Source organism: Ochotona princeps, chromosome 1, assembly GCF_030435755.1.
Source record: "Ochotona princeps isolate mOchPri1 chromosome 1, mOchPri1.hap1, whole genome shotgun sequence".
Lineage (NCBI taxonomy): Eukaryota > Metazoa > Chordata > Mammalia > Lagomorpha > Ochotonidae > Ochotona > Ochotona princeps.
In genome coordinates this window covers 45,783,899-45,811,091 of record NC_080832.1, presented here as the reverse complement: position 1 = coordinate 45,811,091, position 27,193 = coordinate 45,783,899, and the positions used below count along the sequence as shown (strand labels likewise).

Sequence of the window (27,193 nt, the reverse complement as noted above, 5' to 3'; positions counted from 1 at the left end):
TTATTTCTTTTTGTCCTGTTAATCTTGGGATTATTTTGCTGTTGTTTCTCTAGTTCCTTCTGTCAAATGGTTAGCCCGTTTACCTGGTGCTTTTCCAATTTGTTGGCATAGGCATGAATTGACATACACTTTATTCTTAGCACTGGCTTGATCATGTTCCATAAATTTTGATATGCTGTGTTGATGCCTTCATTTGTTTAAATCATTATTCGAATTTTTCTTTGATTTCTTCTAAAACCCATCGTTCATTTAGCAGCATGTTGTTCAGCTTCCAAGTATTTGCCTTTCTTCTGGAGTATTTTGACTTGTTATTCTCCAGTTTTATTTCATGAGGATCTGAGAAGATGCATGACAAATTTCATATTTTTTAATTTGCTGGTGCTAAATTTGTGACCTCTGATGTTATCAGTGTTGGAGAAGGTTTCATGTACTGTGTTTCATGTATTCTGTGTTGGAAGGATGAAAGGTTCTGTAATATCTATTAAATTAATTTGTTCTAATGTCTGCGTGAGCTCTGTTTTTTCCTTGATGAGTTTCTGTCTTGTCTGTCCATTGATATTACTGGGGTGTTAATGTCCATATTATTGTTTTAGTGTCTATTTCTCCCTTTAAATCCACTAATATTTGTTTCATGTAGCTAGGTGTTCTTGCATATGGCATATATGTGTTCCTTATGGTGATTTTTTCTTGCTGAATGTATCACTTGCTCATTATGTGGTATCCTTTTTCATCTCTTTCAAAGCTTTCCACACTGAAGTTTATATTATCTGATATTAGAATGGAGACACCAGCCTGCTTTGCTTTCCCGTTACCCTGGAATATCCATTTCCATCTTCTCACTTTCAGTTTCTGTGAATTTTCTTCCTTGAGATGTGTCTCCTACAGGCAATAGACTTAAACTGTTTAATCCAGTCTGTTAATCTATATCTTTTGATTGACAAGTTTAACTCATTTACATTCAGGAGTGATATTGACAGGAAGTGATTTGGTCCTGGCATTTTAGCATTGGTTTTCTCATTGTTTGATTTAGGTTTCTTTTGTTATTTTATTGTGACATTCTCCACATTTGCCTTATATTTGGGAGGTGCTATTCTTTTTTTGCTGTTCATAACACATCTTTAAGCAACATTTGTAGGAAAGTTCTGGTAGAAGTGAAATCTCAGCTTTTGTTTGTTTTGGAAGCATTTTCTTTCATTTTCAAATACACAGGAAAGCTTTACTTGGTGTTTACTTTGTGTATGTGTGTATGTTTTGTTTTGTTTTGTTTAGGATCTGGAATATGTCAATCCAATTCTCTTCTGGCCTTTAGGGTTACCTCTGATAGGTAAGCTGTGAGTCTAGCTGTGGTTTCTGTATAATTTGACTTTTCTCATCTGCATGTTTAAGTATCTTTTCTTCATGGTCAACTATGATGTAGCATCACTCCATTGTCTCTGCTGTTTTCTTGGGGTCCATGGGTCTCCAGTTGTCCCTCTGTCACTGGCCTATCCTTTTCTATTTCCTGGGATCATGCTGTCTACTAACAATACAATTCTGACTTGAGGAGAAGTGGCTAATCTTAAGCATGTGATTTTTGCTCATTATGGCCTGGGTTGGCCTTTTTAGTGTTGTATTATTCTATTAGTTTGAGAAATTCATTCTGAGAAAAACAATTTGAATTGACTGCTTCTGCAGAGCAGAAAATTTCCAAGCCTTCAGAATTTCTTAAAACATAGATTTTCATTATTGTGTAAATGGCATATTTTAAAAGCATGCATATTTAAGAAGAATAATGTATGTGACTGTCCCCCAGTCAGCGAAGAGTCCTACGTCCATCCACAATGGCCGGATCGTTCACATTCTTCAAAGGAAAGATTATGTTCGTAGTCTAAGTCAGTAACTATGTATGTGAGAGTGTGTGCAAGTGGGAGTCAGTTTGATCATTAACCAAATTGAAACCCCAAAATACTGCGCACAAATTCACATGACAACGTTTGAATTTTGGGATTCCAATAATTAAACCTGCTGTAGCCATTTTTGTTCATGACGTAAATGGTGGTGTCCAAATTTGTTTGCATCAACACGATTTGTAACTTACTAGTTGTACTCTATCTCCTTGACCTGCACCACCAGTCAATGCATTTGTAAGGGGTATTACAAAGTTATGCTCTCTATAAATGTGCGATATCATTCCTAGCTTATAAGATTACAAGTCAAAACAATTTTTTTCCTTTTGATCATACCTTGAATGAATTTCCCTAACGTTCTAAGGAGACAAGTAGCTTCTACTCCACACAAATAAGGACGTTTCTTTCCTCAGCCACTCCACCCTCAGCTCGCATGAGGACTTTCTTTAAAATTGGAAATTGACCTATTTAAACATTTTATGTTTTTGGAGAGAGCCAGAGAGTATACTCCTATTTGCCGGTTCATTCCAAATATGTACACGTGAAACTGTGCTGGGCTGGGCAGAAGTCAGAGGTCAAAGATCCATTTGCAGATTTCCCACGAGGGTGGCAGGAACCCCGTTTGAGCCATCGCTGATGACTCTCAGAGCCCATAACATCAGGAAGCTGGAGTTAAGAGCTAGAGTTGGACATCAAGACCAAAGATACGTGATGCGGGTCTCTGGACTGCCAGACTAAACACCCCCCCCCCCCAAAAAAAAACTAGCCTTTATGTTACCATTCCCTAATTACTCATGTATTTCATATAATTGTTTGTATTCCTTAGTATTTTGCTAAATTGACACATAACACTTAGAAAATGCAATGTTTGTAGTGCGTGCACTGTGGCTCAGCAGACTATGCGGTTGTGCTGTTGCCGGTGGCACAGGCATCCCAAGTGGATTGTAGTAGCCATTTTGGGGGTGAGCCAGAGGATGCAGATCTCTTTCTTTGTTTAGTGTTGTCCCTTCTTCTTCCCTCTGTAACTCTTCCAAGTAAATCAATCTTTTATACACACACACCGTGCACACACATAGATTTAAGTAATGGGTTAAAAATGAAATTGTCCTAAAAGTTTTCTGAGTTTTTATTTCTGAGTTTTTTTTAATAAGGGTAAACATAGACTTTCCCACTAGGTGGCAGCAGTACCTTCAAATTGTTCCATTGCCTGGCTGGAATAAAAACTAGCTGTCTTTCTGTCACCTTGACAAACTTCAGTCTGTATTCTATAGTTCAAATATATTTGTTTGCTATCTGTGTTTTTTCCTTTGTTAGTGGAAAAATCTAAATAAAGATTATTGTGAGGTATCAGAAGAAAGTGAAAGATATGTCCCAACACTTGTACCTCTGAATAATCTGACAGCATTTTGTGATGATTTTTAAAGTAAAAATGCATGTGATTTCAGGCACTTATTTAATCATTGTTCTGTTTCAAGACATTTTATGTAATAGAAAGTAATTGTGCTTTCAAGACTTCTTGTTCATATTTAACACGTTTACATTTTCTAACCCCCCAATTAAAGCCAAGTGCACTTCAAGTTGATAGGAGAATCTTGCTCTTGTCAGTCATTATTTAAATATGGTCCAATGTATCAATGAAATACAGCACAGTTAAAATATTTAAACTTGAAGATAAAATTATCACCTCTGCAAAATCCTGAACATAAAATATTTTCTTTCTCTATGCTTCTTAAGAATTACTGAAGTATTATATTGTGGGGAGCCATGCAGTTGGGTCAGATGGCATGGGTCTGTGATGAGCACCACTCCTCGGTTAGCAAGACTCCCAGGAGTTTCTGCCTGCGTGGCAAGGCCTGGCAGAATGTCTCTGGTCACCTCATTGCTGCCTCACCCCATTGTATGGACACTCAGTCACCTCTCTGATATTTCATAGAATTCTCCTGAGGGTGTTGTTGTTTTTCTGTTAATGTGAAGTGATTCCTGTAACTGGTATAATACCTCAAACTGATCAATCATGTTATGATAAAAACATCTTTAGCGACGTAAGGCAATGACACACAGCTAAAGCAATGACATTAAGCCCACAATGTCTCCAAACATCCTGATATGTGCCCACCTTTGTCCTGAAGCTTGCCCTAATATAAGTAATGTTTTCCTTAAGAAATGGCTTGATAACATCTTGGAACAGATGGCAATCATGGAGGTGCAAAGAGTTTGTTTACCATGAGCCTCGAACTGTTACAACACATGAAATGATGCATTTTGGTTTCTCACCACGGAAAGCAGAAAGTATATGGGGCATCTTCTAAAGGGAGACAAATGTGAACCCCATTCCCCATAAAATGGCTTAAAATTTCTACCTTATATTGGCACTTATATTTAGGGAAAGAAAAGATGTTATAAAAACTTCTATGTTATATTGGCACTCATATTTAGGGAAAGAAAACAGTTTATAAAGATAAAAGGAAGCTTCTTGTAAAGGCCCTCTGTAGAATGGCTGAGCTGCCTTGATCCCTTTCACTGTCCTTTAACAAAAGAACAAAACACAATTGAACCAGCACTAGGTGAAGGTGATGGTAATTAATGCATGTTTCATTATAAGATTTAATAAAGAATCTATGACATTTGCTTTTGTAAGTTCCTTTCATTTATGAGCTTTGCCTTTAATTCTATACTTTTGGTATTTTAAGTAATATTGGTTTATGTTTAGTGAAAATTGATTTTGGATATAAGTAAACCAGTTGTCACTCTGTAACTGCACGTGCTGCCTGCAGTGGAGCTCCTGGCTTCAGCCAGGTCACTGCAGGTTTGAATGAGTAATAGCTTGCTAAAAATATTTTCTCTGAAGTAAACTAATAATAATGTTTTTTAGGATTGATTTTATAATCATTCTTTTATAATGAAGTAAAAATGAAACAATTGGATATTGTGCAAAAGTTTGTGATGATCTGTGTATAAATAAAGAAGACAACTTTTCTGAGTTGTCCATTATGAGCATCAAGCCATAGTGGTCCATGTCTCGTCCCTTCTTATTGTCTCGCTGATCCAGGCATCCTTTGGAAGTCTCGAGTCAGCCAGAGCTGGTCTCCAGTATTGTATCATTTACATTTTTTACAATTCACAAGGCATTTCCATTTTCAGTGTAATCATTATGTTTACTTTTTAATGCAGCATCTTGATAGTGACTTATAAAGTTGTGCTACACTGTTATTTTTCTTAGATTTTTTCCAATGTACATTGATTTATTCAACTGAAGATAGGCATTTAAATTGTATTTAATTAATTGTATTGTGAACGAGCTTCTTTGCACTCAGTGTTAAATCAAGAGTTTCTTTAATGCTAAAGAAATTCTTCATGAACAACATATAAATTAAATGAAAATTAAAGTTGTAAAGTTTTCAAAAATGTTCACTGGAAATGTATGCCTCATATAAGCTTGGTATGCCAGGACAAAACCTCAACTATCTAATGGTGATTGTAGCCACTAGGCTTGCAGGAAATTATGTAAAATGCTGGCTTACAAGACAAAACGCACCTGGTGAAGAGTTTAACAGGTACCACAAACTTACGACAATCAGGCTCTCAATGTTGCACAGCTGTGCTGTTGGGCTCCTCCAAGGATGTATCTACTCAAACCACTGAGCAGGTGAACTGCACATGCTGGGACCACATTATTTCTCCCTGCACACCTTCTCATAAAAACACAGTGTCAGGCACATGTTCCCAGGGTTGCTTTCTCTTGGAAAGAACAGACATGATGCTGGTTAAATATTTTTGATCACCAAATAAGAAATACACATTGTACTATGGATTTAACATCATGGAAACTGTAACAATCCAATAAAACAATTTTATTTTGACATAATTCAGAAATGCATGTTTATTAATCATTTAGTTAAATGATTAATAATTTAACTACCTTATGATTAATTACCTTAAGATTTTATATATCTTTATTTCTGTTTGATGATCAACACAATCTAACTAGCATTATTTCTATCTTTTCTGAGAGAAAGCAGCCCTGAGGACATGAGGAGAAGAATGAAGTAAAGACAACAGAGGTAACTGCTTTCGGGAAGTGGAGGCTTGCCATGTGGCGAGACCATTTTTAAAATTAGCATAATTACATAAAATAGTTGTCTAGGATCTATTAACAGGTCAGGCGCCGTAGCCTAGTAGTCAAAGTCCTTGCCTTGAACATGCCGGGATTCCACATAGGCACCAGTTCAAATCCCGGCAGCCCCGCTTCCCATCCAACTCCCTGCTTGTGACCTGGGAAAGCAGTGGAGGACGGCCCAAAACCTTGGGACCCTGCACACGCATGGGAGACCCAGAAGAGGCTCCGGGCTCCTGGGTTTGGATTGGCACAACTCCAGCTGTTGCGGCCACTTGGGGAGTGAATAATCGGATGGATGATCTTCCTCTCTTTCTCCCCTTCTCAATGTATATCTGACATTCTAATAAAATAAATCTTTTTTTAGAGGACCTATTAACTGCCAGAAACTCTGGTACAACAAGAATTAAAATAATCTCCTTGTCCCCAATTCTTTCATGATTAATCTGGAGTAATGGAATTTGAGACACTAGGGAACATTTGAGGTAATTTAGCCCATTCCTTTCATTTTCCAGGTGGAGAAACATAACCAATAATGTGATATACAAGTATTTCATTCAGAAGCCTTTAGTTGAAGAATCTCAGGATTGTTTAGCTTTAGGCAGAGCTGCATCGGGATAGTGATATACTCTCGGTCTCTCTCCTCCTGTGTCTCTCAGCTCTTCATGTTTCATTTTGCTTTCATTATCTTCTGCCTCTGTTTTCCTCCACTTGCAGCAAAGACAAGGATCAGAGCTGTTTACTCCAATGGTACAAACAGCCCGGAGGACTCTTAGAACTTCATCTTAGCTACTGCATCGCTGTGGCAGACCATGAAATTCTCAACAATAGGGCAGGCAATGTCAGTGGAGGGCTCGGATGTCCACTTCTCTTGTGTGCTTGATGCCCACGGATGACTTTAATATGAAGGCACTCCTATTCCTTTTCTAGATTTTAAATTGCTATCTTCCTTGTTCTATTACATATTTGATTTAAAATATGCTTGCGTATTGCAGTAATATCTGTGAAAATGCTAGTTACACATTTGACATTTATTGAATCCCAGTTTTGAGATAGTTTTGCATGTAGAACAGAGAACTCAGCTAATAATCGCTGTTGAGATCACGGAGGAAAGAGAACCCCAACACACTATTGATGGGAACAAAAGTATTACTGGCTCTTTGGAAGACAGAATGGAGAATGCCTAGAAAACTAAAAGTGGATCTGCCATATAACTCAGTTCTCAAGTTTTTGGGAACATATCCACAGGAATTGAAATCAGCATATGAAGAGCTCTGCACTCACACATTTATAGCAGTCCAATTCACAACAGCAAAGTTATGCACTGAATCAAATTTTTATCAAGTGATGATTAAATAAGGAAAATGTGTGTGTATATGCACATATGATAGAATATTGCACAGCCATAGAAAGAATGAAATACTGATATTTGCAACAAAATGGATGAAACTAGATCATTAAATGGATTGAAACAAGTTAGAAAAATGAAAAATTCCATGCTGTCTCTCATATGTGGAAGGCTTTTAAAAAATTTTATTTATTTTTATTAGGAAAAGCATTTACAGAGAGGAGAGACAGAAAAATCTACAACCCATTGTTTTCACTTCCCAAATGGCCAGAACAGCAGAGCTGAGCTGCTCTGAAGCCAGAAGCCTTCTGGATCTCCCACACAAGGACTGTGTCCTAAGACTTCGAACCATCCTCTGCTGTTTGAACAGGTCTTAAATAGGCAGCTGGATGAGAAGTGGGACAGCCAGGACACAAACCAGTGCTGATATGTGCTACTGGCACTTGAAGGTGGAGTATTAGCTCTGTACCCTTTTCTGGAAGTGTAGATACAGGGTATAAAAATATGTAAATGTTGCACCCAGCACTCTACAGCCTGATGTATAATCTTCGCCTTGCATGCAGCTGGATTCCATATGGGCATCAGTTTGTGTGCTAGTTGCTCCAGGTCTGTTCCAGCTCCCTTCCTGTGGCCTGGGAAAGCAGTATTGGACAACTGAAAGCCTTGGGACTCTGCACCCATTTAGGAGACCCAGAAAAGGCTCCTAGCTCCTGGCTTAAGATCAGCTCCACTCCAGCCATTACAGTTACTAGGAGAGTGAACCAGCAGACAGAAGATTTTTCTGTCTCTTCTTCTCTCTGGAAATCTAACTTCCCAACAAATTTTTATGAATATCATATTATTTGGTATATGGATTAATGTTATATTAAATGCCTAATACTTTAAATAATAATATACCCTCCATTCTTCACTTTGTCACAAGCCCCACATTCTATATTAATATTTCTGCTTTTAAGAAAAAATAGCATATTTGTGCATGCATATAAAGTGAATATAGCAAAATGTTAAAATTTGTTGTCTATTTTTTTTAATCCAAGGAAAGAAGATGGCATTATGGTATAGCTGGTGAAGGTATAGCCAGTGAAACCATAGAGTACAAGCTTGGCATCCTGTATCTGCACCAGTTTGAGTCCTGACTGCTCCACTTCTAATACAACTCCACATTAGTGTTTGGACCCTACACCCATATGGACAATCCAGAAGAAACAGCTGATTCCTGCCTGCTGACGAACAAAGCTCCAGTATTGTGGCAAGTGAGCCAGTGGATGAAGGGTCTGTCTCTCTCTTCACTCCCTTCTCTCTCCTTCTCTCTGTACAATTCTGTCTTTCAAATAATAAACAAATCTTTACGACAAATCCAAGAGGAAACTAGTTACCGTAGTGTAGGAGGTTGTATACATGTGTGGTAGAGAGTACATGAGAACTATTTTACCTCAGTTTTTTTTTTTGAACTTAATAATGCTGTAAAATCTAAATAAATAAATACATTTTGGTAATAAAAATAAAAATAATCTAACTAAAAACCAATTGAGTTTAAGCGCCTCAAAAGTTATAAGAAAATGAAACTAAAATGGTTGTTATTTTGTTTTGCATGATGGCAAGAGTATAGTTTTGACTTCCATGAGTTCAGAGCTTAATTTCTAACCTTGAGTAGCGTGTTTGGTTTTGGGTTATTTGTTGAAATTATGTAGCCATTGTAAAATTGATGGTCTTGTCGCTAGATCCTCACCTTGCATGTGCTGGGACCCCCATATGGACACTGGTTCCTGTCCCAGCTGTTCCAGTTCTTTTCCAGCTCCCTGCTTGTGGCCTGGGAAGCAGTCGAGGATGGCCCAAAGTCTTGGGACCCTGCACCTGCATAAGAGACATGGAAGAAGCTCCTGGCTCCTGGCTTTGGATCAGTTCAGCTCCAGCTGTTGTAACACTTAGGGACTGAACCTTTACCTCTGTCTCTTCTTTTGTCTGATAATCTGAGTTTCCAATAAAAAAAAACAAAAAAAACCCCACCTTTCTTAAAAAGGTTCAAATTGACTGGAATGATACTCTGCTGGCTCTGTCTTCAGACCAGAGAGGGTATACCTAAGAAGCCGTTGAACCTGACGGGACAATAAGATGCTGGACTCTATGTTTGGTATACGCTTGCAATGGGGAAATCTCAACTGAACTTGAGCTGTGGTTATACAACAAGGTGGAGGAATCCACCATGGTGGGAGGGTTTGGGGAGGGGTGGGAGAACCCAAGTATCTATGTAACTGTGTCACATAATACAATGTAATTAATGAAGTTAAATAATAAATAATTAAAAAAAAAACCTTATGAAACAGTATTTCCTTTTTTGTTGTATGGGCACAACAAGGCTGGGAGTTTCATTTTGCACAGTTTTACATTCCTGTCAATAGGAAGAGCTGCTTTTAGATCAATGGAGCAAGGAGTCAGGGAAATCACAAACAGAATAGTCGTTTCTTAACATTTTTACATATATATAATTTCCATTAAAAGTTTTATGAGATATTTTCACTATATTATGTGTAAATAAATTTAGGCTAAATAGAACACTAGGATTAGAACCTTGTTTGTTGCTTCTTTTTTTAAAAAACATCTTGTTTTGAGGTAAAACTACAAAATTTCCTACATAGCAAAGTAGGTAGATTTGGGCCTAGTACGATGGCCTAGTGGCTAAAGTCCTCACCTTGAACACGCTGGCATCCCATATGGGTGCAAATTCTAATCCCGGCAGCCCCACTTCCGATCTAGCTCCCTGCCTGTGGCCTGGAAAAGCAGTCAAGGACAGCCCAAAACCTTGGGACCCTGCACCCACATGGGAGACCCAGCAGAGCTCCTGGCTTCAGATTGGCTCAGCTTCAGCCGTTGCGGCTGCTTTGAGAGTGAACCATCAGACGGAAGATCTTCCTCTCTGTCTCTCCTCCTCTCTGTATATATGACTTTGTAATAAAAACAAATAATTTTTAAAAAATAAGTAGGTAAATTTAACTTAATTGTGAAGACAATGAGAAGTTGCAAAATCTGAATTGGACAATAATGGTATGCAAACTGGTTTGAAAAATAATGAACTGTGATGATGTCTTCTGTTTCAGAATGGGAATTGGGAGGTAGTAATAGGCTTTGGAATGTTTTAATTATAGAGATGCATAATCTTAGGAATATAGATCGACATCATATTGGTGTTGTTGGCAGTGATAATAGGAAGAAATAGAAGTCGAAAGGATTGTTTTTGTTAGTTGAATAAATTAACAAAAAAGCAAATAAATGTAGTGACATTTAATACATCCTTTAATATAGACAGAAGGGTAGGCTTTATGGAAGAGCAGATGGTTGAGCTGTGTCTGGAGGTAACAATAGTGGTTCCAAAGGACAACGTGGTGGAGAAACCTCAGCAGGGAGCAAAGAGACCGCCTTGACTGAAGTGGGAGGCAGCTCAACAGGCCACACAAAGAGGTATTGGCCATTTTGGAAGGGTATTGCACCAAACACCAAATGGGTGTTGGAACTGAAGAGCAAGAGTCTTACACTCAGGAGTTCTTACTTACGGTAGGATTTAAAAGAACTGAGCAACACGGAGAGTCACGTCTCTGCCACATCATTTGATGGCCTACAACATAAAGATCTAAGGTCTTCCCCAGGGAACTCCAGTCTGCATCATTCACTTAGGAGTCAAAAAGGATGGCCCTCTGTAATACACGATGACCACAGCTCCCCAAATACATTTTCTCTTTATCTTTTGTCTCTTATTTTACTTTCTATCTGCAACACCGTACTATAATTTCTTTGCTCAATTAATTCTTAGTCAATATTCTAGGTTTCACCTAAACATCATATCCCTCCTTTAATGTTCTTTTAATCTCTCATTAAGTCCCATCCCTTTGTAGTGTTGCAGTTTAAGTTCTATAATCCTGGTATTTTACAGACTACATTCAAGACAGCTCTTTGCTTCTATCTCCCCCACCAGATTTTAAGCTTCTTAATGTCTTGCTACTTCTTGCACTTTGCATTTCTCAGCACACCTGGTCCAGGATAATTACTCAAATTCTTATTCAGTTATACAGAGTACTAATATGAAAGGGATGAAGATGCTAAAGAAGAAAAAACATATAAAAAGAGATAACAAAGACGAGACGAGACAGGAATAAGGATGATATATTATGGGCTAAATTTGAGTAGAATACGTGCCTTTAACTCTGTGGTGAAGTGGAAGGAGGTACCAACATGGCAGGTTCTGCAAGTGGGAGAGAATGAAAAAAGGCTCTGTTTTTTCCATTATAAATGTGGTTTGACAGAAAGAAATACATTGGACCCATTTGCTGGGAACGTACATACACATTTTAGACATGAAGGTATTTTATTCTGGAATGTGACTCTTAATAAATTTGAAATTATTTTTCAAGGCAATCTTTTAGATACAGTTGTAGCACTTTCTTTGCTTTTCTGTGCACCTTATGCCTGAACCATTTTGCTTTTCTGCCAGCCTGCTGACTTGCCACTAGACCCGGGGCTGGTCATTGTGATATTGCTTTTAATGAAGTCCAGTGAAAAGGTGACTTTTAGCAGGCTTACTGCATTATGAGCAGAATAACTATAAATGATCTTGAGAAAGGCAGACTATGTGTTAGTCTCTTGCTTACAAATAATAGCATTTGGGAAAGAACATAGAACACAGGACCCCATAGTTAGACATTAAAATAATAATAACCTCCACAGTTGGCAAATATTTGCCAAATGTGGTAGCACCGACACGAATGAATATGATCGAAGCAATGAAGTAAATGAGCATCCCAAATGTTATGAGTTTGGCTTGATTGTAATTTTCAGGTAATTTCCTGCTTTTGAAGGCAAATATGAAGCAAATGAAGGCAAGGATGGCAATATAGCTCACCATGGTGCCAATGCAAGGGTGAATCGCTCTTCACGTTCCTAGATAGTGACTATGGGCAAGGAGACATTCTTCTCAGCAGGTGCTGTGAAGACCAGCCAGAACGTGCAAATGATAACCTGTATGCTGATGCAAATGCGGACAAAGAGGATTGGTCTGCAGGGGCCCTTCAGGAAGTTCTGCAATGTGGGATCAATGCTGAAGGATAGTACAATTTCCAATGACTTCATCAAAGTGCTGGAGACACAGAGAGTTAAAGCTCACTCTGTCTGTTTTTACATGTTGAGTCTGGTGGTTCTCCAATGTAAAAACCTGTGCTGGCAAAGTTGAACCAATGACAAAGGAAGATCACATAACACAACATCAGCCCTCCAGATGATGTCACCACAGGTGTGTTCAGATGGTGCCAATGGCCAGAACAAACAGGGTTTCTAGTAGGGAGAGGGCCAGGAGCAAGATAGCAAGCAGTCACTCCACTTCCATCTCAAAGCACATAGTGCTGCTTACAGGGGCCCAGTGAACTTTGTTGTTGCATAAAAGGTAGTGATCTGTATCTAAAAGACAGGGGGATTCAGTTACATCACAAACATTTAAACTGGGTGATAGTCCATACTACTACAAATCAACTCCTCCTTGATAGCAGTCTTGCCTAGAAAACAGATATACTTAATGGTCACATTGGTTACTTATTAAAATAAAACATGCCAAGAACCACAAAGGAAGTAAAAAGAGAAAGAGTAAAGGTGAGAGGAGTGCAAGAAAGCATTAGCAAAAACAAAAACAAAAACAGGCTAGCCTGGCTATGAGTCTTTAGGAAATTGATATACTCAAGATAGACACCAGATTCTATTCTTTCTTTAACCTGGAATTATAAGTAGCAATTCAGGGACTATTCAGGAATTAGGGCTGTGGAATTAGGCATAGCTGAAATCCTGTTCTTTTATCTACAACTGTGATCTTGAACAAGCTAACTGAACTTTTTGATCATGTTACCAAATCTGTCTCTAAAGAGATGACAATTATAAAATGCTTCACATGAGGGCCCAGTGCCATGGCTTAGAGGCTAAAGTCCTCACCTTAAACACACTGGGATGCCATATGGGCTCCAGTTTTAATCCCGTAAGCTCCACTTCCCATCCAGCTCCCTGCTTGTGGCCTGGGAAAGCATTAGAGGTTGGCCCAAGGCCTTGGGACCCTGCACCCACATGGGAGACCCAAAAGAACTCCTGGCTCCTGGCTTCAGATCGGCACAGTTCTGGCTGTTGTGGTCACTTGGGAGTGAGCCATCGGATGGAAGATCTTCCTCTCTGTCTCTCCTCCTCTCTGTATATCTGACTTCATAATGAAAATAAATAAATCTTTAAAAAATGCTTCACATGATTCGTTGCATACCACAGACTTCAATATATACAAACTGTTCATATGAAAAAAGATGCAGTTCCTATAAAATTAGAGGTAGTTTTGGCTGAGTCATTTAAAAAACGTTAGGTCTCTTTGTACAGTGAGATGATATAAGATTTTAAGCAATGCCACTTGATGAAGAATTTAGCTCTCATTTAATTATTGGCCACATTTATTTTCTCCCCAAGATATTAGTGAATGCAAGCCTCTCACACTGCAGTGAAGGCCTTGGGAAGTATTTGTGCTGGCTTGGGCAACAGGGCAGTATAATTGCTATCAGAATATAATCTCTGGAGAGGGATTGTGTTTGTTTCTTACCCACTGCACCTCCCCTCCCAACTACCCCACTAAGTATGATACATCTTAACTGCTTTCCAAAAGCCCCTCTTGGGCATCCATCCAATTATACTTCTGGGATGGTTAAAGTGCTCATTCTCCTTTTCAAAGGTCTGGTGTTCTGTTTTATTAACTTCTGAGTGAGATAGTATTTCTGTTAATAAGGTTCACATTTTTTCTACCATCACTCTCTTTCCTTATAAATATCTTTTCTTCTTAGTTTTTGTCTTAGCCATGATAGTTGGTGGCTACTATACCATTAGCTCAGAATGTGTCAAAACACATACTGGCAATGACATGACCTCATTTTAGATGTCCAGCTCCTAGCTCTTTCCAGAATATTCTCAGTCCCCTGTGCTTGCTCTTAGAAGTAGCTGTCCCTGGTTACCAGAGCACAACTCAGTTGGGCCTAAAAAGACTTCAAGACTGCAAAAACTCTCTAGGAATTTTTTCTTATCTGGCTTCGAAGATAGTTACTACATGCCATATTTCCTAAACTCATCCTAAGTAATTAAATACTGAGGTTATAGCACTGTTTTTCTCAACTTGGAGTCTATGACATTTTGGCAACACAATGACAGAAAATGGATATTAGAATATTTTCATGAGTATGCTTATATCCTTGAAGACAACAAAAGAAAAACTACAACTGTTCCTTGATGTTCATAGGAGATTGGTTTCAGGGCCCTCTGTGGATATCAAAATCCAGGGATGTTCCAGTCTACTACAAAGTTGTATAGTATTTGTATTTAGCTAAGACACATCTTTCTGATATCTTTAAATTATTTGTATAATACTTATACTATTTAATACCATGCAATGCATAAAATTGTTGTTATGATAGATTATTTAGGGAAAAAATAACAATGGGATTCTATAGTTGCTCAGTATAGGCATATATATGTTAAATAATATATATACATATATATATTTAAATTTCTATTTGAGGTTGCTTGAATTGGCAGGTAGAGATCCAGTTATACTCATTTGGAAACTGTTCTGGCCCTGACGGTTTCAGGTTTTATACACAATGAATGGGAATCCTGCAATAAGCAAGGGAATATGGAGCTTTCAAGTAGTCTTAATTCCAGAGAAAGTGATGAGAGTTTCTTTTAGAGCCCCTAACTGCTGACCTCATTCTTGTTCTTTAGTTTGTGTAGTTTGTTCTGATCTTGTCAAACTGTTGCAGATAGAGTTGGCAAACAACTGGTGCCTACTACCTCATCTCTGTCAATAGCTGAGTCTCTTGGCTCACGGAATCTCCTTTCTTTTTAGGGTTAACTTTTGCCCCTTGGTAGGAATCATAAAATTACTGGGATGTATACCTCTGTTTCTTAACTCCATGTGCCTGAGTTTTTACTCTATTCAGTTTAGTTAGTTCAGCTTTTACTTATTGGTGATTTTTGCAGCCAAATCACAAACCAAGCATGTCTGTGTGGAGGTACATTAACAAAAATGACACAGACGTTAGAGAAAGTTACTGAAGAGAAACCCGTATGAGACAAGTATCTTTCTCCTTGGAAGTGAAGTTGTTTTCACATCTCTATTAGTTATAGATTATGCAGCTGTTAATGTAACTTAGCAAATTTTGAGCTCAATGAAGTCTCACTGGAATTTTTCTGAACAGGAGAATGGTCAACATCATTGTTTTTTTCCAATGAAAAAATATACCAAAATGGGATTCATATGAAAAAATCAACTTACCAGAAAAGGCATGGCTGTCACTGTTCATGTTGCTGGGACTATCATTGCCTATTTGGTTCCTGTGGTGGCTTTCAGGACAATCCTGATATTCATAGCAACAGCTGTGTTGACTTCTTGTAGTTGTCTTCACTTTTCCAGGATTTCATTTCTTGGAGCACTCCTAATGAATTCACTAGATTAAATGTCAAAAGAAATCCCAAGTTAATTTTGAAAAAAAGTTACTTTGATACATTACACTTGATTTAATTTTAACATGTATTTCCTAAATAGTATTTTAACTTTTTTCATAATACTACAGAATTTTTTGGCCATCTTGAGCAATATGAACAGCTTAAAGTATACCAAATGTTTAGGTGTTGAAATCATTTTAGAAACAACACAGTATTAGTCACATTAACTTCCATAGTAAATTATGGAAATCAGCTATTTCAGAAGTTCCCTAGCAGAATCAGAGAATATAAGAAATAGAAAGAAAGAAGGAAATGATGGTCACATCTATGAAAATGGTAAAATATTTGACTTAAATACTCTGGACAAAAGTTCTTATCATGCTCTTTGAGGAGGAAATACTCTCTAAATAGAAAAATCAAACCTGGTAATGTTTTGAATTTACAACCATGAAATTGTTTATTAAAAAGAAAACCTTAACTACACAAATATTATTTAAATATTCTGAGATTTTAGGTAATATTCTGCATGTCACAATATGAGTTACATGCAACGTTCCAGGTTTAGACAGTTTTATGCATTAGATGCAGCTCCTAGTTATTTTCACTCCAGTATGTTACTCTTTTCCATCCCTATCCCCTTTAACACAGCATACCCTATGAGAGGAGTTTGTGTTGCTGCTGTACTGTGCCCTTGGGACACCAGGGTAAATGGTTCAATGTGGCTTTGTCAAGATGTTCTTCACCACTGCTGCTAGTTGTTTCTCTCGAATGTGAGGATGAGTTGGATGATGAAAAGCTGCCCAGATTTTAAATAGCTTCCTCAATTAAGGCCTCACTGAAAAGTTGTAATTGTAGGAAGGACAGAAAAGAGGTGAGAAAGCTAATTATATGGACATCTTAGAAAATTATTACAAGCAAATGAAACAGCAGGGATAAGTTCCTAGAGTAGGAGAGGGGGAAAACACACATAGAAAAGCAAGGTAGGAGAAAGTAATAGGAAATGAGTTCAGGCTGGTAGAAGAGACAGGTTATATAGGAGGATGTGGGGAAATCAATGGAGTTTCTTCTTATTTAGATAAGAGAACTAGCCTACTTATTATTAATGTATGAATAATGCAGAATAGAGAATAGTTAATGACGCAGTAGAGTGTGTTATTACCAAAATAATGTATTTGAGTAAGTGAAGATGTCAAGTGGAGGAGCTGATGTTTCCTAGAGTCAATTCATCTACAGTACCAGACAGAGGGGCAGGGATATGGACAAAGATGAGGTGGCAGGGTAACCCAGATCATTCACGCTTATTCCATTTTGTCACTGGAACAGAAAGACATATTCAGGGAAGCAGTAGGCAATGCTCAAGCAGTTGGGTCACTCCACTCATGTGGGAATCCTGGGTTGAGTTCCTTGTTGTTATGACTTTGGTTTAGCCTAGTCATAGTGTCTGCTGGAACTAGAGACTAAAATGTTTCTCTCTGTCTCTCAAATAAATTAAAATAATTAATTAAAGTGAAACTACAAAGCATCTCTTTTCATTTCTTTCGTTTTCATTTTTTGTCAGCATGGCTTAGCTCCTTGAGGAAGCATGGAATAGGCAGACATGTAATTTAGCAAGGTTTGTGTTAATTGAGTGCAGGGATAAGAAACAGAGACAGTAATTGAGGGTGTATACAATGGATCATTATACTTTTGAGGGCATGGGATTAAAAGGCAAAAGTGTGGACCATGAAAAGGCTGAAGGTCTGAGCAGAGTCAAGAATGTTTACAACTGAGACAGCAATTGACTTGAAAGCTACAAAACTGCTACCACAAAATTACCTTAAGATTCTTGAGTTCATCTTTTGTTTTTTGTTTTGTGACAATGAAGAGATAATTATACAGGTCATATTCAGCCATAGTTGCAATAGAGAAATAGCCATTGATTTCTTTCCAGAACACATCAGACTCAGTATTCAAAGTCCCCATGGGCATCAAAGTGAAATGCATTCAGAAATACTGAATAAATAGCATAAAGTGTATAATCATTCAAATTATAGCACTGGCTATATGCCACTTAATAATAAGAAAAACAAGTAAATTCTGGTTTATTGTTTGGGAGATTGTTAACCACCTGGCAAGAGTTTCAGAACGAATTGCACTTAAATTCTAACCTCATTTCTGCCAAATTCTTGCAATTTGTGTATTTGAGAATGTAAATTAATCTCTAGGTATGTAGTTTCTCTAGCCTATAAAATTGAAATTTGAGCATCTGCATGTATGCGTGTTGCAGAATTTCAGAATTGCCTGAGCTCTAATTAAGGATTCATTTCCCATTAATGGTACAACTATGGCAAATCCAATAACTTACTAGCTTAACACCATCAGTGATTCTTAGTCTGCTCCAAGGTCCACATGCACACTATAGTGACCTCTAGATTTAATTCAGTATGCAAGATGCAAGATGCTTATTAAACTTGACTGGGAATAAATATAATGAAGAGTTACTTGTCTTTTTGCCTGTGCTGTGCAGTGAGACTAAGGATAGACCTGGGACAGAGTGTTTCTCTCTAAGAAACAAAACAGCTGTTGATTTGGATATAATGGAAAAATACTAAAAGGAAAACAGATTTCCTATTTGAATCTAATATTAATTTGATATGTCAGCATGGCTAAATAAATATGCTCACAAAGGCTTTAATCATTACCTAAACAAATGATTTTATATGATTCTTGTCAGGCTCAAAATGTACAGAATAAAACATAGAATACTCAGTTGGAATAGTTTTTTCTATTCCATTTTTCCCCAGTTCATCTCTTTTTAGAGGATTCACTTTTTGGGGGGTGGGTCAGAGAATATGATAAAATTAAGTTCTAAGATAAATTTCATTTCAATGACCAAACGTAAGTTAGGCCAAAACTCTTAAAGGTATGTTTGTTTTTACATCTCATTCTTCATGTATCTTAATCATTTTCATGAATGCTAAAATCTTTAAGAAAAAAAAGACTTACAAATATTTATTGGAAAATCAGATTTACAGAGACGAGAGACAGAGAGAAACATCTTCCATCCACTGACTGGTTCACTCCCCAAGTGGCCACAACAGTAGGAGCTGATCCAATGTGAAGCCAGGAGCCAGGAGCTTCTTCCAGGTCTCCCACACGAATGCAAGGTCCCAAAACCTTAGGCCATCATCTACTGCTTTCACTGGCCACAAGTAGGGAGCTGGAAAAGAAGTGGAGCAGCTGGGTTCAGCATGATAGCTTAGTGGCTACAGACCTCACCTTAGGCCAGGATCCATGTAGACGCTGTTTCTAACATGGGCAGCCCCACTTCCCATCCAGCTCCCTGCTTGTGGCCTGGAAAAGCAGTAAAGGATGGCTCAAACCTTGAGACCTTGCACTCACGTGGGAGACCTGGAAGAGTCTCCTGACTCCTGGCTGCGGGTTGGCTCAGCTTCAGCCATTGTGGCCACATGGGGAGTGAACCATCAGACAGAAGATCCTCCTCTGTGTTTCTCCTCCTGTCTGTAATCTGACTTTCCAATAAAAATAAATCTTAAAAAAAAAAGGAGATCAGCCAGGATGCAAAAGGGCACCCATATGAGATCCCAGTACATGCAAGGTAAGGACTTGGCCGCCAGGCTATCACAAAAGGCCTGCTAAAATTACTTTTAAAAAGCACGATATAAAATATATTTAATGGAATTATCCAACAAAATTTGTCTAAGAGGTGCCCAAAAGGAAGAGCGGAGGAAGTAATTATAAGGCCTAGTTTTAGTGTTCTCACTTCTACCTGTGTACTGGTTTGTCTTCTCTTCCTTGCTTAAGCAACATACACAGAGAAGCCTCAGTGTCTCAGCTGGTTAGGGTGAATATCCTCTTTCACTCCTGTGTTTGAACTACAACTCCCACCTGTTTTCTCCTACATTTAATTAGGTTTTACAAGGTAAAGTTCTGACACATATGTTCTGTAAATAATGATAACATTGTATAATGTAAATAAACTGCAGGATTGTGTGCTTGTTTTCACAGGAAAGCGGGTGGAGGTAAATAAAGCAGTGCATTTATAACTCACTAAATAGGATAGAACATGTGCTCAGGACTAAGGTAAATTTTGTTAACACTCCAGTTATTGAGCTGTTCGGGGCTTGTCCCATCAATTAAGGTATTATGGTTGGCATTGTCTTTGCTGACTACTGTGTCTCCAGACAGAAGCCTGCATGTGAAAAGATGAAGTTTTCAAAAACTTTGTGGAAAATATATATTATCAAAAAACTATGAATGGATTCAAATGGGTTTTGTAGCACAATGAATTGATTTTCAAATTCAATTTTCATAAACTCAAGTCTTCTCATGTTTATATAGCTTAGTTACAGAACAACAAGGGAAACAGCTTATTTCTCTGCAGGGATGCTCAAATCATGATTTTTTTCTCTTCTGGAGCTTTCTTTCTTTCTTTAAGATTTATTTATTTTTACTGGAAAGGCGGAAACACGGAGAGGAGGAGAGACAGAGAGGAAGATCTTCCGTCCGATGGTTCACTCTCAAAGCAGCCGCAACGGCTGGAGCTGAGCCAATCCAAAGCCAGGAGCCAGGAGCCAGGAGCCAGGAGCTCTTCCAGGTCTCCCATGCGGGTGCAGGGTCCCAAGGCTTTGGGCCATCCCTGACTGCTTTTCCAGGCCACAGGCAGGGAGCTGGATGGGAAGCAGGGCTGCCAGGATTAGAACTTGCGCCCATATGGCATCCCAGTGTGTGCAAGGTGAGGACTTTAACCACTACGCTATCACGCCGAGCCCTCTTCTGGAGTTTTCTTTGGTGCAGTAGAAAGCACACTAAACTTCAGTTGGGATGGTACTAGTTATAAGTGGCCATGGATCAGACTTTAGTTTGCAGTTCCCCCCATCTATAAACTTTCTCAACTCTTGTTCACTGGTAACACTTTCCCTGCTTCGCTAAGCCTAAGTGGAAACTACCTGAGTACTGCAGACCTACTGTAATATATTAAAGATTATAGCATCATTAGTCTTACCATTATTGTTATTCTCCTTAACACATCAAAAAGACTCTTAAGTTTGTCCCAGCTTCCAAACTCATGTGTAATCACATGGCTACCCTCGTGTATATCATCAGTTCTTCAAATCCAACAAATCTCTAAAACAGAATCCTTAACATTTCTTTTGCCCACCAGACTTTCACCTTTTTCTAGTTCCTAGCTTTGTTCCCAATAAATGGCACCATTGACCAAATGTGGAATCATTTATCACATATTTGTTGTTTTTAGCATGTCATTCTTCACAACAAATCCATCTCCAGGGCCTGGCACAATATGCATCAGTGACTAAATCCTCTCCTTGAATGTGCTGAAATCCCATGTGGGCACCAGTTCCTGTCCCAGCTGCTCCACTTCTCATCCAACTCCTTGCTTATAGCCCTGTAAGCAGTAGAGGATGACCCAAAGCCTTGGAATCCTGCACCTGCATGGGAGACCTAAAAGAAGCTCCTGGCTCTTGGCTCTTGGCACTTGGCTCCTGGCTTCGGATCAGTTCAGCACTTATTTTTGCAGCCACTTGGGGAGTGAACCAGGAGACAGAAGATTTTTGTCTCTTATTCTCTCTGTAAATCTACCTTCCAATAAAAATAAAACAAATCATTAAAAATCTATCTTTAAAAACTCTTCATTCTTAGGCATTCTAAAGATACATATGTCTTTTAATCCTTACTATCACATCTGCAAAGCGAAGTATTCTTATTTCATGCCTGGATTACCACAGTCTTTGTTTCCCAGCTTTGTGTTCCACTAATCAATTTATACTGATGTTGAAATGCTGTTCCTACAGTGAAGAACAGATTGCTGCTCTCCTGCTTAGAAACATTTTAATTGGCTCTTATTTACTTATTCAAGTTCAAACTCCTAAAAATAGTTTGCAATCTTTCTATTTAAAGAATGGTTCTTACAGTATCACTTGAAAGATGTTAGATTGTTTTTCACTCTGGAACTACTATATTAGCATATCCATAATAAAGTGATTTCCAGGGACTTCAATTGCACATTAAAGTTTGAAATGCTCAAACTGACAAGATCCTAACATAGTGTTCTTAGCTAAATTCTCCAAACTTACTTTTTAATTTCCATGTGAAACTCCTGTCCTATTTTGCTATTTTCTGCTTCCCGAGGGTGCTGGGTTATTTCTTCCTTCTTGGACTTTGTTGGAGTATTTATTTCCTGGCTAACTCCTACCCATGGATCATATTTGCCCTAGATATCATGCCACTTGTCAAATGTTTTTTCAATTGCTAATGCTGGATTAGCTGCCCCAGTTATGCACATTGATGCCATCTTACGTATTTGTAAGGCCTTTTGGTAAACCATTCAGCATTGTAACTGTCTTTGTTGGTTGATCGCACACTCTTCTAGATAGATGACTCCTTTAGGGAGGGAATTCTGTCTTGCTTTTCATCGTATCTTCAGAATACAACACAAAGCATGGAAGACTGAGATATCCAGCAAATATTTGCTAAGTAAACACATGAGTAGAAGTTTGACTGTAAGAATTCTCTCAAGACACGTATACGGTGCTTACTACCTTATATATCAAAAGGGAAAGAAATTAAAAAGAAAATAATTATTTATACTAGGATATTATAACCTTATATGCATTTGATTATTAAAATTGATTGTAGTAAAGCAAGAGTGATTGTTCTGTTCCTGATTACTAATCACAAATATTCCCAAACAGTGCAAAAACTACCTCATTTAAAAGCATTTGAATCTAAAGCCAATCCAGAAAGTATCTTTAACTTTTAGTCCATTCTGCTAGGGAACAACGTAATTTTTAGGAATGTGTCTTTGATTAGGGATCCTAAAGTCACTGATCTTTTGAATGCAATATCTGTGGAGATTTCTTCAGAAAAAGACACTGTTTGCACTATTTGTCTTACAGAATGGCATGACTAGATGTGGCTCACTAACATCATGATCAAAGGAGCAAGTTACCCTCTTAGTCCCTCCTTTCCGATCTGTTTCTATTTGTTTCTAGATTAACAGGTTCTCAGAGGCATAGAGAACAGCCTCAGCCTCCCAGTGTTTAACTAAAACACTTAGGAGGACTTTGATTATACTTTTTCAAGTGTTTCTCTCAAAATTGTTGAGATACTCACTGATTTAAATAGTCTTGCCCAGAACATTAGTGGATGAATAGTTTATTCTTTTTCTTTATGAGCTGCTTTATTCCTATATCATTTGCCATATCTGTGTCTATGATTGAATCTATTTCTTGCCCTTATTCTTAAAATTCCATGTGGCAGGTTAGTTAAAGTAAAGTACATACTAAAATGTACTAGAAAGCATTACAAGAAACTTAGAATATTGTGAAGGATTTTGATTTTTAGAAAGTTGACTTACAGCTTAATCAATCTACCACACCATTAAAGTGTGACACTATGAAAGAATGAATTTAAATAGGCATCCTTATATCATTACACATATAACATTTAAAAGACACTTTTAATTTTTAAAAGATTACAATCTCTAGTTTTACATCTTAATTGGATTTTTGACTTTGCATTTGTAAGGTGAAAAGTGGATCAAAACACCCTCTGTTCTTCACATGAAAAATGTTCTGCCCCAAAATAAAAATGACAAGGTGGAATAATCTGTTCTGGACATCCAGTTATAAGATCGGAAGAACTGAATCTTTTGTCTTATCACCCTCGTACCTCCTAAAAATTTAAAATGCATGTAGTTTTGCCATATGATTCTGTCACAACATGTACATATTTGTCTTTGAATACACATTATTGAAAAACTTGTTTCTAATAAGTAAAGCTTACCATCCATGAGGAAAATTTTTAGTTTGAAATGCCTTCATTAGACATTTAAGAAAACACAGTGAAGAATTTTCACAAGCAGAGTCACATTAAATGATAAATTTTTGTAAACTGATCAAAGAAAAATAAAGATACATTTTATGCACGATTCACAATCAGTGATTTTTTTGACTATCATAATTGATCTAGCAACTTCCATTTTAAGAAAATTGGAATACTGGCATGACTATACCTAGCAAGAGAGTCTGGAGGCAGGAAAGCCATATAAACCACTAAGAACACAGTGAAAAGCAAATGGTATGCTGGCAGAAGATGGGCTAGTGCCAAATTTCTGGAACACATAGCTTCAATTTCCCTATTCTTACTATAAGCTCAGGAACTCTAATCTGAAAATTCAGATTCCAAACTGCACTAACATCTGAAACATTTTGAGTGCTGACATGTAACATGGAAAATTCCATATCTGACCTGACATGAAAAATTGCAGCTGAAACTCAGTTACTCTAAAATTACTGTGTATAAGATATTTACGGAACAAAGGAATTTCATGTTTTGATGTGATTACTCTCCTCAACAAAACTTATTACATAGATACAAATATTAAAATATTGTTTTAAAAAGTGAAATGTGAAACATTTCTGGTCTAAGGCATTTCAAACAAGACGTGCTTGTGTTCCATGCAGCACTGCAACATCCACGAACTCTTAGCACTATCCTCAGAGTCTTCAAAAGCAAACACAACTTCAGTGGATCAGAGTGGGAGATGAAAATAAGATACTCATTTATTTCCTCTAAGAATAAAGAACTAGCATAGAAACGCAGACCACTCAAATACTGGAGATTTCTACTTAAAAAGAAATATGAATTAGAAAAGCTAATAGATCTCGGGGAAGCCTGCCTGCAGGACCAAGGCAACTGAGGATGAGGCAATGGTGTTCTCTGCTGCAGAACCACTGGAGACAAACCGGTGTGGGATGTCTGCTTACTGGGGGAACTTACAGGTTTAAATAGTATTAGAAAACAGGTGAGGTAGAAGGGTGGTCCTGATGGTACTCCCACCCCAACAACGACATTGTGAGTGGCTAGTAAGCATGCTTATCTCTCTGGACCCTCGAACCAAGTCACAGGTCACGTTCCTCATGTGAGGCTGGAAGCTGAGCCTCAGGTCATGGGTAGTGAATCTGTGACCACCAGGTAACACACACAGACCCAGAGACAATCACCCACAAATAGAAATCTTTGCAAATCAAAGCAGGAAATGGGATGGAGGAAATGATGGTACAGAGATTCTCTTGAACACGAGTTGGTATCTCACTTGGTTGAAACACATTGGGCTTCTGACAGCCTCAAGCATGGCTCGGATCCCAAGTGGCATAGTCAATGGCCAACACTGCCAGTTGAATAAGTCCTGGCTCAATACATTGCCAGAGGAAGTCTTTCCTCAAGAAATTCCTTTCTACATTCTTGTTGAATTTATACGCAAAAAGCCTCCCGAGAAAGATGAAAAATACGTTAATTCAAATCAGTATCCTGGACATATGCACAGGCAGACAAAAGCATCATAAATTAATTTAAAGGTTTGTTATTGTCACTGGGGAACTTAGCAAGGTTTTGAAGAAAGAAGTGGGAAGAGGATATATCCCTTTTCTTAAAGGTAAACCCTGCAATTTTGTCAATCTCTTTAGTATTAGAAATGCTGCTAATCTTTGTGACAATTGATCAGTTATCAGTTACAACCCCACATTTCTATGTATTCTTTTCTTTTCTTTTTAAACATTTATTTTATTTTTTATTGGAAAGCCAGATATATGGAGAGAAGGAGAGTGGCTGCAATGGCTGGAGCTGAGCCAATCCGAAACCAGGAGTCCAGAGCCTCCTCCAGGTTTTCCACGCAGGTACAAGGTCCCAAGGCTTTGTGCCATCCTTGATTGCTTTCCCAGGCCACAAGCAGGGACTGGATGGGAAATGGGGCTGCCGGGACATGAATCAATGTGCATTTGGGATCCTAGTGCATACATGGTGAGGACTTTAGCTGCTAGGCTACCATGCCAGGCCCATATATGATCTTTTCAATGGCTTCATTGAAGACTTGGACATATGGAATTCCCTCAGAAACATGACAATGACATTAACTTGGGATTCTGCAATGATTTTCTCAAATGTCTGATTAATCCTCACTTCTAGGCAGCTGAGAGGAGGGCTGGACAACTTTGACGGCTATTTGTAAAAGTGTGGCAAGTCATCATCTGTGGTTATGATGCCAATACAGTTCCATCCAGATTTGAGAATCAGATGGGTCATTACTATGGCATGATAAAAGTCACTGGGCAATGAAGGTCAGCAAACTCCATTTAGGATCTATGCAGTTGGTTCAGAACATCTGGAAATAGAATATGAGTTGTAGTATTGAATAATTCCAAGTGGCCATTCATAGTGAGTGCTGCTTTCTTTGCTTTTTGGGTTTACAGAACATACTTCTAATTTTTGTTTCCTTTAATGAGTTACTACTTCAGCCATAAATTATTATACAATGAATCCTTTAAAAAAGTTTACAGAACTTATAGTTAAGATTAAGTTTACAAAAAGCTTACAAAAGCTTTTTAAATGTTTTTAAGCTTACAAAAAAGACATGATTAGCTTTATAGTATTCTCAAAAGCCTTGTTTTCTTACAAAGAACAAAATGCAAACAATACATTTTACAATACTCCGCATGATTCAACCTTTTCAATTATCTATGAATGTATGTTACTGTGCTCCCTTCTGATTGATTTAGCTATCTTGGTAATTACTGTTATTCTTCCAGTTTTTCACTTGCTACTTTCTTGGCCAACACTCTCCCTCACTCACCTTCTCTTGTTGCCCTTCACACTCTGTTGAAGCTACACATCAATGTTTTAAGAAATACTCTTTGATACTATCCCACCTGTTCCCTGCCCCATTCCATACTATCTTCAGTGTTCTTTATAGCACTTCACTGGTATTATTTCAGAAATAAGACAGTTTAGGTCCCCAGAAGTTTATTTCCTATCCAAATTATGCTCAAAAATTTTGGAAAAGAAATCGATTGAGTGGTAACTCTTCCTTTATCACGTTCTGACTACATTGTTGATAATATGATGAATCCTTTCTTTAACAAGAGAAAGATTAATCTGAAAGCAACTTGCCGACTACATTCTTCAGGTTTCCTTGCTTTTTGCTTTTTTTTAAAAAAAATAATGATTGTTGTACAAACTAGTAGACAGAGATAAAATAAAACCCACCTGCTTGAGTTAGAATAGTCACTTCTGAACACTGTTGTAGTTCCTCTGGCGCAATTCAACACTGTAGACTAATGCCTGAGGTCCTCGCTTTGCAACCGAGATCCCATGTGGGTACAACTTTGCATTCCAGCTGCTCCACTTCCCATCCAGCACTCCGTTTGGGAAAGCAATGCAGGATTGATTGCTGATTTACTCCTCAGTTTATTTCATCCACTGTATGTGAAGGATGACAAACAATGCCTAACACATAGTAAAAGATCAATAGACACTTTGGAAATGCAT

General features: G+C 37.9%; 1 protein-coding gene across 1 annotated transcript; it reads right to left on the bottom strand.

Moving 5' to 3' along the window:
• Positions 1–205: 205 nt before the first annotated feature.
• On the bottom strand, positions 206–25,981 carry GPRC6A (G protein-coupled receptor class C group 6 member A; the record flags this gene model as incomplete). Its single annotated transcript, XM_058669193.1, is given in 12 exon segments — positions 206–336; positions 11,680–11,993; positions 11,995–12,250; positions 12,253–12,498; positions 12,501–12,641; positions 12,644–12,790; positions 15,726–15,849; positions 17,663–17,800; positions 17,802–17,839; positions 24,933–25,140; positions 25,142–25,415; positions 25,746–25,981. Coding segments are annotated over 12 exon segments (2,253 nt in total), but the record flags the coding sequence as incomplete, so codon positions are not given.
• Between the last annotated feature and the right edge of the window lie 1,212 nt (positions 25,982–27,193).